The sequence below is a fragment of the Anser anser genome (assembly GCF_964211835.1).
Source record: "Anser anser genome assembly, chromosome: 22".
Lineage (NCBI taxonomy): Eukaryota > Metazoa > Chordata > Aves > Anseriformes > Anatidae > Anser > Anser anser.
In genome coordinates this window covers 6321772-6337357 of record NC_139743.1, presented here as the reverse complement: position 1 = coordinate 6337357, position 15586 = coordinate 6321772, and the positions used below count along the sequence as shown (strand labels likewise).

Below are 15586 nucleotides of genomic sequence, written 5' to 3'. Positions count from 1 at the left end.
GTTTGTCTGATAGATTTTTTTTTTTTTTAATTTATACTTCCATTGTACTAGCTACTTACATTAAGTTTCGGCTGCATAGCCTTTACAGTTCCTAGGTTCTAGCAGGTAAGTTTCATTATCGTTTTATCGCATTTTGCGCACAGCGCAAAGTTTGACAGTTATACAACTCCTAAAACAAAATCACGGTTCGTCCCCCCACCCCACCCTGAAGTTCACGGTGGTGCTACAGGCTGCGCCAGCCTTGGCCAACAGCCCTCTGCTTCCCAGGCTCCAGTGGTGAAATCCAAAAGGGAAGCACGCACCTGCAGGTGACTGCATGACCCGTTCCCTTTCCTTGCCGACATGAGGCCATCCTCGTTAATCTGCGATTACGACAGCATCTGGGGTTGCAGGATCCAGGGCCTCAGATGAGGAGAACACGCTCCAGGGTCTTTAGCAGCTTTACCCAGCCCTGGAGCATGTGATGAGAGATGAACTGCCGTGGGAATGATAACGTCCCAGAGGTGCCGCAGCCACACGATGCCAGTCCGGGGTGCTTAAGGATGTACGCTGCAACGGTTCTGCTGCTCCTCCCTCCACTCTGACCTCAGCAGGCCAAGAGCCAGGTTAGTGCTTCCGTATCTGCTCTGCTAAGTGCTATTACAAGGGAGGTGGGCTTGCGGAGATTGGAACTACACCCATGTGGCACAGGCTCCACCTCTTTGCTGGATGAAGTTGCTGTTTCGTAACAGCTGCTCTCACAAATCCTAGTGCTGCTGGGGCAGTTTGAGCCGAGACTGCGACACGACCAAGTGGCTGTAGAACCTGAGCTGCACATTTGTTTTATTCCCTAACTATTCTTGGAGTTTCGGTTGGGGAAAGTGGCCATTTAACGTTAGCAATGGAATTGGCCTAAATGAGTGAGGTAACAGAAACGGCCAGAGAGGGTACCTCCCTGAGCCATGTGCAAATATAATTCCTTCTGCAGAAGGAAGTCCTTTTCCCTACTGAAAAAAAAAAACACACACAAAAAAAAAACATTCACTTGAAGAGCGTTACGGACTGCATCAAGGAAAGGCAAGCAGGGACAGCACCAGGTCAGTCCATCTATGACAAAGGGAATGATTGTCTGGCAGCAAAGGGACATGGGGAGAGGGAAGAGCCATAGCAAGCACTGCAAAATGTGTGTGGGATAAGAGGCATGGCACACCACGTATCCATGCTAAGGGTTAAGCCCATGCTGTCTGGCTAGATCAAGGAATAATCTCAATCGGCAGTTGATCAAGATGTGAGGAGATTATTTGGCCAGTGTGCACATCTAGAAAAAGACAGGTATTATGGCACAAAGAGACTCGTGCTATGGAGACTGCAAAGCATAGAGCTCAGAGCATGCCAGGCAGAGGGAACAGGCCAGAAGGCCAGCATGGTCACATCTTAGAAACTACACTGACACAAACGTTTTGCGAGCCACTTACCTCGGACGCTTTGGTTTAAGAGACTCTGTTTTGAGTATTGTTTTTAAGCAAGCCCCTGCTGGATGTTTTAACTAGTGCTGAGACTGAAAAGACTGAGCCAGAGTCTACACAACTGCACTGTTTGGGTGGTCCTGTGTGGAGCCAGGAATTGGACTCAGTGATCCTTGTGGGTCCCTTCCAACTCACGATATTCTGTGATTCTCAATGGCAGCAAGCCTAGCAGAGATCCTGCTGCAATGAGCTCTTCAGAGTTGAACACATAATTTGGAAAAAACAGTTCTGGCAACACAATTCTGCCTTGAGAAACAGCACAGAGTGCCTCCCTTGAGTTAGGGCGTTGCTTCCCCTAGCCAGCAGTACTGCAGGCACCCAGTGCTGATGCCTTGTTTGTTTCACCTTTAGCATGCTGTGGAACCAGAAATTGCCACCTCTAACTTAGAAAGTGGTTTGCTTGTATCCTGATTGGGAAAAAGAAACACAGATAGAGTCCCGCCCTGGTTATATGCTGGAAAATGGCTAGTTCAGTACGTACCTCCCATGGAAGCAAGCATGGACATTCTGTGGAGAGGTGCTTTCAGGAGCAAGGTCGCATCACACTGATGGCAGAGTAGGACTCAATGTGTTTGCCACAAATGAAATTTTTTCTATTTCAGACAGAGCCTCTTCCCAGATCATTGCAATAGGCTAGAGACACTGTATGAGCATTCACAGATGGGTCTTTCCTACACCCTAACTCACACTAACTTCATGCTGTGTTTCTGTAAATGAACCCCAGAGGAAGAAGGGGCCCAAAGTTTTTCCACTCCTAGTAGTAAGGAGAAAATCATCTAACTAGCTAGGAGTGATTCACTCCCCCAGAATTTCTGCCACTAACCTCTAGTTTGCAGCTCATTCTGTGTGCAGGTCTCTTTAGGGTTGGAGATTATCTCTACCACTCTGTCCTAGTGCTGGCCAGTGTGAAAGCCACAGGCTGCCCTCTCTGTCTCCTCCATTTAAGTGCATCTGCATCATTGAAAGATGATGGCAATACAGGTTTGAGAAGGCAGAGCTACCAGGAAAGGGAGAAGGATTAAAGTCATGTGAGAAAGAAACTGTATTCACCAAAACCTGTATGTATGTACTCCCTTCTGGTTAGCATTTTTGACATGCAGAACTGAAACTGTGAAGCATGAAAGTGTGTCTTTAACTCTGCTTGGGCATATCGCAGGCCTACAGCTCTGCATAGAAATCACTGCACAACACAGCCAAAAGTTCTTATCTCAAGTACCTGGACCACGTGTCTCCAATGCCTAGTTGAAAAACAAACTTTCCACCTTCTCATATAGAGGTAGGAAAAAGCATACATAAGTAGGCTACATGATTTAGTGCTCCTAGGGACAAGTAGGCTAAAGACCATCCCCCATCTACACCCAGGTGAGCTTCCAAAATGAGCAGGGTGCTGTCTGATGTGAAAGGAGCACAGCCCGGCACACCAGGCTTCCTGAGAGGGGTTATAGCAATGCAGGTGATGGTTTTGAGGTGTTTTAGTGCTGGTGCTTTAAAACCAGCAAAGCATCAGGCTTTGAAGCCTTGCCTCTTTCAGTACAGGGTTGTATTGTAATAAATATTTATTATATGGTTTAGGTTTCTTTTTATTAGATTTAAAGTAGACAAATGGGGGTCAGGAATGGGGTCCAGACAGGAATGGCAGTGTGTAAGCTGTGTGGAAATGTGTACTCTGTGTCAGCAGCATAATTGAGATATGTTATGGACATCAAAGTTACATGACTTTTTTTTCTCCTCTCCCAAAGGACTTAGAGAAGTCAGAAAGGATATATGCAGAAGTTAGTAACAGTTAGTATAGATTATAGATTGTGGCTGAAGTGTGTCTTGGATTATCTGTTAGTTGTTGAACAACCAAAAAGCCTTAGTGTCCAATTCATTGACAGCTAAGCACCTATTCTTCCCATTGCAGGCACCTCAATCTCTTCAAAGATGAAATGAGCAGCCCCAGCAATGCCCTTGGTTTGTGCACGTTTCTGATTAAGCCACCTGAAATAACCTTTGTTTTTTGTAGATGTCACGCACAGACACTGCACTACATACATTTGACATCTACTTAATGAATACATGATTGTGTAGCGGTATCCAGGTCTCCAATTGACTTTGACCTCATCCCAGATGCCATAACCCAAACATCTCTTTCAAGGTAAGCATTAGGAGGCATATGTTTATTAGAACTGAACTGGTATCAAGCTAGGATTAGCAAGTATATTCCTCTCCCACAGAAACAGGTGACATACACAAACAGGCAAGTCAGGGCTTTCTGTCTTCTCCCTACTGCCAATCAATAGGTAGCCTCTTGGCACAAATTAGGCTTACTATCTGTTGGCATGACTTTGCAGGTATCATGTTTGGCTGGGGAAATGCTTATTTGAAAATCTCTTGTATTTGCTAAGGTTCTGAAAATCAAAACCCAGCTACAGTCGCCAGACAGATTACCAGTGTCAGAAGGGACAGCTGGAGGAACTGGCAGGGAAATGTTTGCGAGGTGCTATAAAAGTACCATTCGTGTGGGATTTCTGTCATAGGTAAGCAAGTAAAGAAGCAAAACCCTGTCAATGAAAGCCAAGCTGCAACCCGGCTGTGACTGCTTAGGTAAGGCAGAAGCTCCACCTCCTGCAACATCACTTAGGTTGCTCAGCCTTGCTCCTAGAAAGCATGTGCTAACTTCCCTAGGAAATGTAATCATTAATGAACTGGAACAAAATTGCCTGTGGCTGTAAAAGGAATTAATTAATCTGTTGATTGGAATTCAGCTGCAGTAGCAGGTGATTCCTATCGTAGTTCTCTAGAAGATGGCATCTAAATGAAAACATGCTGAGGTTTTGTATGAGCCCTTGCTTTTGTGCCACTGTGGGTTTTGCCTTAAGGAAAAGGCCTTACTTTTCTCTTTCATTACTACTTTGATAAGTGGCAATAAAGGATTGCTGCACCAAGCCAGACTTGCCAGACTACCCACCTCCAAGCCAGACTTGCTGCCAAGTGACAAAAAAGAATCCAACATAACTAGGATTTTGAGAAAAGGAAACCTAAGACCCCAAACAGCAGCGTTTCTCATTCTGAAGGGCGTGCTTGGTGACCACCACTCTTAAGTTCTTTATTGACACCCTTATGGTCTTTATTGAGGAATTTAATGCAACTGTGTGTGAGAACTGTCAAACATGTTAGACACAGTTTAGAGTAATGTGCAGGCAGAATGAATATTAGTGCTTAATATTTTTATATCTGCCTGTGTGTAGCCTCACATTAATTTAACTGAGCATGTGCAATTCTGTCTCTAAGGCCAAGCCCAAGGAAGCCATATCAGTGGGAACATCCAGAACCCAGCGTGACCACCATTTGCAAAAATGCTGCAGAGGAAGAAGGACATACAGATAAGCAAAGGGATTTCTTGCCTCCATAACTAGCAAGAGAACACCAGATGGGTAAGAAGCCTGCTCTGACTACTGTTTTACCCTCTCAGACACATGAATTGTTCTGTCCCTTGCTGGATTATGTCCTTCTACAGACAGAAGTGCCAGCCAGGTTACAAAGACCCACATTCCAGGTTTCTCTCTCAAGATACAGCCTTTTCATTTTCTGGCAAGGAAAGGTGGCAAGCATAGGGCTTCCCTTCTCTTTTTTCCTTCTCTCTGGAATTTTTGAAAAAGGGGAAGATGGGCGGCAAGGCATTTTTCTGTGCTTAGCAACTGTGGGAGTAACAAATGGGAAAATGGGACTCTTAGCCAGTGGGGCAAGTCAACAGTGGGGACAAAGCTGGGGCCCTTTGGTCCCAAGATGAGAGCAGCAGAACACCCTTTCAGGTTACTAGCAGCTCAGATTCATCATACAGTAGCCATTTCAGCAGCCTCCCTGGAAAAAGCCAGGGAGCAATGCAGTAGTCAGCAGCATGAAATCAAACAGACAGACATAAATACAAGTTATTCTCTAGTTTCCAAGGCGTGTTTTTTGCCAGTTGTACCTTTCACACCCTTAAATGTGCATTCAGTAACCTGCCTTCACCCGCACTCCTTCAACTGTGAGTCTTCATCCTTGGGACATGTGTTTAGAATTTGGTCATGAAAAATCTTAGGCAGGCTGGGAGAAATCAGTGGGTTACTTCTACCAATGGTCCCTTTCCCTGGTTGGGCTGCAGGAGCTTGTAAGGATTTTCCTTAGACTCGTTTTTTTTCCCCAGCTGTATGGATCAGTGTTTCTGGTACTGGTACAAAGATACATAAACTAGTTACTCACCCTTATGTCCCCTGCTCTTTCAGTGCCAGAGCAAGAGACAGTGGACGAGCTAGAACCGCACCATCATCTGCATATGGGGAATATGCGGCTGACTCCTTCCTGCCATTTAGAAGGTGGAAAAATCCTCGTGTTGAGCAACGATGGAGACTGAGGGTCTCACATATCACCTAATCTACCTAGCCAGGTAAGATGAGAAAGCATTTATTAATCACCCACTCAAGCACCCTGCATCCCACCCACTCACAGTGGCTTTTGGTACACTGCACATCACAGCCTCTCTGCCCTTCTTTCTCATTTGGCTGCTAAAGGGAATCTGGAATTATCTCCCAGAAGTAGTAAAAACACACAATGTCTTTAATGCACCTGACTTGCTTAGAGAGCAGATGCATTGCTGTGCAGCTTAGGAGAGAGACCAGTCAGATGCCTTACAGTGTGGACATCCCCCAGTCTGTCCTGCGCCCTCTAACAGTCCCTTTTTAGTCCCTTTTTTCTCTTCTTTTTTGGTCCCTGTGACCCTTCCTAACCTCTACGGGACTGATGGAGGCCTTGCTGCTCTAGCTTGCAGTCAGGTAAGGATCCAAAGTGAAGGTGTCCTTTTGTTGTCATTGTTACAGGAAAGGAATTTTTTTCTTTTCTACCTAATATTTTCCCACATGGATTAGAAGTAAAGGTGAGGGCTAAGAGGTATGAGCAAAGTGGTCTCTCAGACTAGGGGCAAGAGGTAAATTTGCTGAGCAGGATGGCAGGAGCGGTTCTGCTAAGTTCCCTTAGCTTTCCCGCTCCACACTGTGCTATTAGCACGCGGTTTGGCAGAAAGGAGGGCTCGCATAGAAATACTCATTTTGATTTTGTTTTTTAAGTTGGGGCACTCCCCCTGTTGCGAGAAGTCACACAGACAGCCCTTATCAGCACCGATGTAGATCTTCAGCACAGGGATGGCTTAATGGCAGGGGCCCAAGCACACAAAAAGCAGAGAACCACAGAAAACATAAAGGGGACACTGTCAAAACAGATGGAAGTGTGCTTTCTGCAGTGTGGCTCTCCTCCATCCGAGCACCATGTGGGCAGATCCTCCCCCTTCCCACCATCTCCTTGGCAATTAATGCAGTATCAATAGCAGGAGGAGGCAAACTAGGTGTTTGGAGAAAGCTTTTCAGGCTTATTTACATTCTGTGCTTTGCTCTCCGAACCAGGCTGGCCAGCACAACAGCAAATTGCATTTCTGCTCCAAAAGACATAAAGATGATTGCCAGTGAGACCTGCTCTCCACAAACCTAGAGCAATTCCTCTGGAGGCCTCCTCTCCAAACGCAGAGCAGTTTTGTGAGGGATTGATGGTGATTGCCAAAACCTCTCTGTCCTGAAGCCAGCAAGGTAAGAAAGTTGACAGTGTTCCCTTTATACGTGTAGATACACAGAGTCAGTCAGGGACCTTCATGCGCAGGGAGGGGAGGGGCATTCGCTCTGATGCTTCCCTTTGAAACAACAAAAACAAAACAGACAGACAGACGAACAGACAGCCAGGAGTATTACAGAAGAGTGGTGCAAAAGCCCAGGGTAGCACACTCAGATGCATCCCTAAGCGCACCTCAGTGCCAGGAGAGCACAGCCCTCCCACACGCACACACACGCACACCCCACACTACCACCGAGACACTCCATTTCAACCAGTGTTTGGAGGTCAGTCCTTCCTCGCGATACGTAGGCTTTTTTTTCTCTTAAAATCTGTATATAATATATATATTTATATTCTGTATATATATATATTTATATATATATTTATATATCCTATTTACACATATTGCACACCGTCCTCTGGCCTCCTGCATTCCTGCCTGTTAGTGGAAACGTTTCCGTTTCTCTTCTGGATCTGACCCGAAGTCCCGGGACCCGATGCCATTCTGGAGATTTATTAGTGAATCCTTCATCTGCAAGACAAGAAACGTCTCCAATGTGCTGCTACCCTGAAGGTGACAGAGCTTCGGGATTTCCTTCCCCCTCAGTGCCTCCAGGTGCCTCCTTCATCCACGGAAAGTACTGATACCATAATACCTGCTTTTGGGGACTGGGAAGTACCAGCGGGGACTGAGAAAATGGGAGCCAGTGAGACAACAAGGGGCGAGCAGAATGAGGTACAGGGTGAGTGACTCTCAACTTAGGGGACAGCAGCTTGTTTCTTTTATGAAGTGTTTCAAGTTGCCCAGCGTACAACTGGCTCTTCAGGCAATGGGTACTAAAACTGCTGGCTCTGTGCTGTGAAGGGCCCCTGGAGAGTGTGTCCCCTTCATCCGTGTAAGCTACATATGAACCCAGGGTTAAGGGGAAAAATTTTGTATTCCAAATGGATTGCCACGGTCTTACAGAGCCTAGATACAAGACGTGTTGTCTAATAAAAAGGTTTTGGCCCTCCAGAATTCTCTCCTTGACTTGCCTGGACCCCCCTGCGAGGTGAGAGAGAATCCATGGTATCCTGTGAATAGCCCTTGGGATCTGCTGCCCACCCCAGTGTCAGGAGACGGAGCTAAAGGGAGATGGGAGCGGAGGAGATGCACCTGACAGGCTGCAGCAGATCCAGGTAATGACTGTGAGCAGGTGGCTGTGTGGCTGGGAGGACACGGTGACCCTCCACGCACAGCACCAACGGGCCGTGTGGTCTCACCTGGTCTAGAAGCATCACGGAGGATTTGATGATCTCGCGCCATTTTTGTAGCTCTGAGTCATGATACTTCTGCTGAGATTCTAGTAACTGGGCCCATTCTGTCTGCGATTGGGGTAACCTGTCAGGCAGAACATGAGCAAGAGTGAATCTGGGGAAACCATGGTCAGGGGGGAGCAAAGTGGGCTGGCAGGGGAGGGGGGGCTGCAGCTTGCATCAATCTCTGTGTAATCCTTCCACCCTAAAGGGGCAGCATCTAGATGCACTTACTATTTTCCTAAATTGGATAACAATATTAGCCTGCCTTAATTGTGGTAATTAACAGCAAAGATGTGCCTTTTGCAGAAGTGCTCTAGTGCGGCTGGAGCTGAACGCCCACGTGCCAGAGGGGGCAGAAGGCAGCGCGCTGTCACTGCTGGGGAGGTGAGAACAGTGAAAGGTGGCACCAGGGCCCCTGACAGGGACTGCAGTGTGCGCTGCCGGACAGGTACTAGCCTTGTGCAGTTTGTTTGTTTGGAATTTTTTCATTTCCCTAGACATGCCGTGTTGGCCATCATCTTAATACCACGCTTTCTTCATTCTGAGTAACAGCAGCACCAGTTCTCTCTGTAGCGGCAGCTAAGTGTAAGTACCAGCCCCCTCCCCTCAGGCCTAATGAATTAATCCTCCACAACAGGGCTGGAGGCTGCTGAGTGGAGGTGGCTCAGCGCAGGCGCAAGCTGCCAGGCCACTGACAGGAGGATCCCCAGGCCTGGCTGCCCAGAGCTGCTGCTCAGGGCCAGAGGAAGGACATCGGTGCGCCCGGCGCGTAGGTGGAGCTTGGCTGGGACGAGGCGAGGATAAAGCTCCGTGGAGCAAAGCGACGCAAGGAGCGGAGTCGAGGCAGAGAGCACAGGACTTGGCGATGGCAGGAAGGCGCTGCAGAGGCACCCCTCTCCCCTAAGAGGTAGGGTTGTTTTTGTCTGCCCCCAGCTTTTAAGACAGCTAGCGCTCTCTCTAATGCTTTTTCTTGGGCCTTGCTGGTTTCTAAGACAGCTAAATCTTTGTCTTCTGCTTTCATCTCTTGGGCTTTCCTTATTTCTCAGAGAGAGGGATCTTCGCTGCTTTGTCTTCTGCTTACCTCCTGGGCTCTGCTATTTCCTAAGATAGCTGGATCCCTCCTCTTTTAGCTACTGCCTGCTGTATACACCTCCTAAGCTCTGCAGACTGTAGTGGAGACTTTCAAGTCTCCTACCCTGGAGGCTAAGCAGAGCAGCTTAAGATGCTCCCCAAACTTCTCCCTGCAGCGAGAGCTCCCTCAAGCTCCTTCTTTCTCCTAGCACTGTACGTTAACAGCCTCATTGGTTCCCCTCTTACCTTGGCAAATGGGCAGAATGGGGGCACCTCTGCCGTGCCTTCCTGCCACGTGCCGTGCTAACTGCCTCACCTCCACTCCTTGCGTCGCTTTGCTTTGCTCCACGGAGCTTTATCCTCTCCTTGTCTCAGCCAAGCTCTGCCTACACACCAGGCGCACTGCGGTCACCTGCCTGTGGCCCTGCGTGGCAGCTCTGGGCAGCCAGGCCTGGGGATCCTCCTGTCCAGGGCTTGAGGGCTTGCATCTGCCCTGCCCAGCCAGCTCCTGACCTGGAGATTAAACAAGGACATGTTAAGTGTGACAACCAAAAAGCATTACAAGTTAAAAATGGACCCACTCCCAATGGTCAGTAACCCTAGACTATAATAAATGACTCTGCTACTAATAAATGTTGCTTTCTGTGTCTAAGCGGAGAAGCCACATACTTAGATTCAGAGTGGGTTGGGGCAGGGAGTAGTCCCCCAAACTAAGTGTACCACTCCTAAATCTGATTAGCACCCAAAGATAATGTCTTCAGAGCCCTCGAACTGAATGCTTCTGAGCACACCCCACCTTGGATCCAGCAGATGGATTTGGTCTAATCCACAGCAACTGCAGTTACAACACAATGAAGTTAACTGTGCAGGGGGGAAATAGGGCTACCCCCCCCCATAATTACAGTACATGCACATTACAAACAGCATATAAGTCAGTCCTATACTGAATACCATAGTCAGTAGCGGTCCAAATAAATACCAAGACTGCCATAGGGAGATAAAGCAGGAAAAATCACTGACTGGATCTGTGGGAAAGTTGCACAGCTATTACCGGTAACATAGCAAGCCTTCCCTAACAAGAAGTGGAAAGCCCATAACATAAGACAAGTAACACGCAAACTCTTTTGCTAACTATGTTTAAAGTCAAGACAAAGTCAGCAGAAGAGGGAATCACTGCAACTACACAAAAGGATGTCCAGAAAGGGAACGTAAGGAGACCAAAACACCATAGCAAAGGGGATCATGATGTTCCTAACTTCAACTGCTGCCCGCAGAGGAGAAGCTGGTCAGGCAGGACACCTAGCGTTTATGTACAGAAAAAGCATTCACCTAAACTTGCCAGAAGGAATTCAGAACGCCAAATTGCTGGTCATTATTAAACAGCTCTGGGCCATCAGGTCACCACTGTAAAATGCCATCTACCAAAAAGTGCTCTGGAGGGCACCCTGGGAAATGCTGACTGGCAGGTCCACTTCACCTCTAGACAAGATGGGGGCGTCTATATAATAAAAAACGATCCCAACATATACCTGTCAGCGTGCTTTCTGCAAAAGGAAGTGGGAAATACTGCCTACAGCCTTGAGCTCTCCTCACTTCAAATAGCACACACCCAGCGGACAGTGTAATGAAACAAGATGTTCAAAAAGCCTTGGGCAAGGCGCCACACTATCAGTTATTAGAGAAACTAAGTCAATCTGCAATGACTTTTCACTGCTTACCATCTAGTACACCTCCAGGGAATGCTTAGGTCGTTATGGAGCACTCTGTCCTCCTAGTGCGCTCTCTTTTCCTCCTATGTTGTAACAACTTGCTGATAGCTAGACCCACACCTTTCAAAATCTTTCAACAATTAATTGTGTCACAAGTCCAAATTCTTATCTGGGTACAAAGAGGTTCTTTCTAAACACTGCTTTGAGTGTTTAGAGTTGAGCCATCAGAGAAGGGGAGGTGACAACCTTGGCCCAAGATTACAAAACATTTCTTTGTACAGCCTGTGTCCTCAGATAAGTGGGACCCTGCGAAGAAGCAGAGGTTGCCTTAACTTGCTCTCTTTTGCTGTAATTGTTCAGCACTTTGGATAAGGAAATACTGGGCGGCCCCATATCTTCAGCTATCTACACACTTCATCACACAACAGGGAAACAATCTACCAGACAGCTCTGAGCTGTGGTGTCCTTGGAAAGCCTCTAACATCTGGAGGAAACATGCAAGAAGAGGCAAAGACAAAGCTGGTGTGACAGTACCTCTCCTGGAGCCGCAAGCCCTGCCATGCTGTGAGCGTCTGGGTAGTGTACTCCAACATCCAGAGTTTGTAGAACAGCATCATATTGAGAATGACCAGCAACACCAGACTGCAAATAAAGAAAAAAACAGTTTACTGTGAGCACTGCTGCCCCACTGCCTGCCTGTCACACCTGGGGAAACATCCAGAGCTTTAACGAGGTTTCTGGGGCCCAGGTCCACGCTGAATGTGAGTGGGAATTTAATTTGTGTAAGGGCCAAGTGATCAGAACCCAAAACTTCACCATGTGGGAGAGATGTGTGAGCAAGGACAGACAGACAGGGATGACAGATGGATGAGACAGGCTGGCTGAGTGGATGTGCTGAATGCAGAGAAAGGGGGGGGAAATGGGAGAGTAAAGAGGTTTAAAAAAAAAAAAAAAAGACAGTACCTGAAACAGATCCTAATGGGAGCAGGGAAGAGAAAAGACGGAGTAGCTGCAGGTTAGAAACAGACTGACAGAGAACGGGAGAAACTGGGCTGAGCAGAGAAGGTTTATAGACAGTACAGAAGATAAATGGCAGGGAAGAGGGAAGAAAGGAATAGGGAGAAAAGACGCCGGAGGGAAGGAAATAACTGGGCTTGCAATTAACGGTGAAATTCACCCAGGAAAAGATGAGCTGTGTGTGGCTCCTGTGGACACGTACAAAGCGCTCATTGCAGGGCACTAGCACGGAGATGCACGTTGCACACATCCCGCCCTACCCCCTCCCACCTTATGGCAAGGTGGGAACACCACCGCAGGCTGGGCAGCCACTGAGTTCACCAGATACTGCCACGCTCCTCTCTTCCCTCCTCCACCGCCACGCATGCATTCCCACTCTCTTGCCCAGCGCGAGTGGTGGCTCAGGGAATGGGCTCAAAAATAACATGCTCGTGCCTGTCTCTGAATAGTGCGGCTATTCTGCTGGAAGAATGGCCTCTCTATAGCCCAGCTCAGGCAGGGGGATAGCAACCGGCCAGAAAAGTGTTCTGAAAACATTACAGAGAGCTCCTTCAGCACTCTAAGCTAAGCTAGTAGCCTGTAAGGAGAGAGCATCATAAAGCGTTTGTGCCTTGCTACCCACCTGTCTAGCCACAGAAGAGAGCACCAGGCTGTCTACCCAAAGCATCTGTCACTTGGCCTGTCACATTTCTCCAGCTGCTCTGGGTCATTGCTGTAAGCCTCTGCAGTCGTCGTCCCCGTTGGGAAAAGGAGACGCAGAAAGGTGCTCAATTTGAGATGGTAACTAACCTCAGTCTACCACTCTCAGCTTCTTCACACCTCACTAAAAAGTGAGTGGAGCTTAAGAAAAGAATGAGCACAAGTTCTGCTGTACCTCCGGGGTTAATATTAGGTTCTTGGTTTCCTTAGTGATGGAAAGAAACCTGCTATAGCTGGACTACTTCACAGCACTGCTCCGGCTACCGCTGCAGAACTAACCCATGAAAGCTACTGGCAGCCTGACACACAGCGAAACCATAAACACTGCTGGGTTGTCAGCATTTATACAAGGACCCCATGCCCGACTCCCTCTGAGCACACATACAGCAAGTCCATGGCTAGCAATTGGGAAAGGTGGTGGCAGAGAAAGGACACAAACTAAAGCATAGTTCTTGCTGCCGAACTAGTGAAACCATGCCAGTCTGTCTTGCCTCATGTGTTTCTATCCTTACTTTGCAGATAGCATCTTCAAACAGTCCAGCTCCTTTCTGAGATAGTATCTCTCACCAAAATCACTGCCCAGGATCAGACATTTCAAAGTACCCAAATAAGTTTTGGCAGTCCAGAGAAAAGAACAGACAGACTCCTCACATACACCAAGCCCTGTTGTGGTAGCATGGTAAACTGCCAGAGAGCTTTGCGTGGTCATCTTTCATGCTAATAGCTAGCTTGTTATTATTTAAGTTAGGAAAAAAATAAAAAACACAGTTTTTAGATGTCACTTTAGATGAAGAAATTAATCAAGATCTCTAAAATAAAAAATCCTCTTACTGCTTGTCAGATTTTGTCTAACTGTTGACTTGCCTCTCAAAACTGAGGGAAAGAAGAGACTTTAAAAAAAAAATAGATCTGGAAAAACCTACAGAGCCAGCTCAGTGACTGGCTAAGCACTGGCCAAAGTTGGGATCAAGCCAGACCAAACAGCTGATGAAACATTTGGGGGAAATTTTAATTCATTCTTTTCTGCCTGTCATTGTTTTACTCTGCTGAGTAAACCTTGGGACCAGCGAGGAAGTAGAGAAAAGAAAAAAATGGCACAGGGGAGTGCAGACCACCAGAAACATGAGAGGACCAAAGTAAAGGTAGAGCAAAAAAAATTACTTACACAAAACTGATGACGAGGAGCAGCTTGGAGACACTCTGCAGGTGGAAGCCACTGGGGCTCTCCTCAGGGATGTGCCGTGTCTGAGTGGAACCTAAGGAGACAGATGGGTTTGTTCAGGCTATGAAATGCTGCCCAAAGGGAAGGGCAACATTTTACTCCATCTTACTCAAAAAATCATAATGCGTCCATCGCTCTGCAAATCCCTGGCCCCTCTGCCCGTTAACCTTTCATGAACACAGCTCCGGTTTGTCTCTGGAGGTGTCCAGCTCTCCACCCCCAAGCGTGAGGTCCCTGCAGTCCCTCACCTGCCACATGCTTGATTCGGTGAGCAACCTCCTCGTCCGTGGGGGTGGTGACGGGACTCAGCACCTCCTCCAAGTGCGGCACCCGCAGGTGGGGATGGGCCCGTTTCCGCCGGCGGACGGTTGATTGCTTGCTCACTTTCTCTTTGGGGGATTGTCGGTGGACCTCAGCCAGGTATGTGCTCTCGGTTTTGGTCAGTTCACTTTCTGCAGAGGCAGCGAGGAAAGAAAGCATTTAATAGAGATGGCACCGGCCTTGCAAAGATACAAACCCCTGGCACGGCTGCTGGATGGAGTTCAGCTGGGCCAAGCACCCTGGTGGGGTCTGAGGTGGCTGTGCCGGGGTACGCACTACAGCTCCCTTACACCTTCAGCCAAACCCTGACCCCGGACTGCCTGCACTCCTGTCAGAGAGGAGCTGATGGCCAGCAAGTACTACCAGCTGCAGCGGCAATGACTTTGGCTGGCCCTGTTTAAAAGCCCCTCTGAAGCCTAGTCCCCAGAAGGCTGGCAGCAGCTACCATGCCGTTACGCTGCCTGCTTGCAGGGAGGCACACACAAACCGTAAGAGTGTGCCCCTGTCGTGGCCGCAGCTCCAGACCTTGCCTCCCTTACCCAAATGACGGAAATAATCTTCTAGGCCGCTCCAGAAATTTTTCTCGATGAAGGATTTCACCAGCCCCCACGGCTGTTTTCTGTAACGTAGTTCTGTGGAAACCCTGTGTGGAAAGGGGAAAGTCACTCTCAATTTTGTTTTCAGGAGGTTACATCAATTCACACTCCTTTGTCAATGTATATATAAAAAATAATTATGCTCGCACTTAGTTCTGACACGGTTTCAGCCCTTTGTGTTTCTAGGTGAGAAGCACTGCATGAAAAGTCCTTCCAAAGGCAGTGGCAGTAAGGCCTCAAGAGGACTCCCAAGACCTTCAGCCATGGGGCAGGCAGACATTTAGATTAATTATCAGAGCAAAACACAAACACCTCAGTTTCCCCTGGTACCAAATTCCACTGCTTGTCCCCCAAAGTGCTTCTCAGAGGCACAGTCTTAGTGCATTTAGTTTGTTTTGTATGGCAGCTGTCCCTGCTTCAAAAGAAGGGGGCAAGAGAAGTCTGTAAATTCTTCTCCCTGACCCAAATGTAACTCCCGCAACAAAGAAGTGGGGCTTAGTTCTCCCCAGCCCCTTCTACCACTCCAGA

General features: G+C 47.8%; 1 protein-coding gene across 25 annotated transcripts in view; it reads right to left on the bottom strand.

Annotated features, from left to right (window-relative positions):
* Position 1: 1 nt before the first annotated feature.
* The window catches only part of GRAMD1B (GRAM domain containing 1B), a 143648-nt gene continuing 128063 nt past the window's right edge, over positions 2-15586 (bottom strand). For all 25 annotated transcript variants that reach the window (XM_083808684.1, XM_083808656.1, XM_083808667.1 and 22 more), the window contains 6 exons: positions 15002-15105; positions 14390-14593; positions 14085-14175; positions 11738-11845; positions 8388-8505; positions 2-7656 (listed from right to left, as the gene is read on the bottom strand). In XM_083808684.1, coding sequence (XP_083664810.1) covers positions 7567-7656; positions 8388-8505; positions 11738-11845; positions 14085-14175; positions 14390-14593; positions 15002-15105 — 715 coding nt within the window. In that variant the 3' untranslated portion in view covers positions 2-7566. The remainder of the gene's footprint in view (positions 7657-8387; positions 8506-11737; positions 11846-14084; positions 14176-14389; positions 14594-15001; positions 15106-15586) is intronic.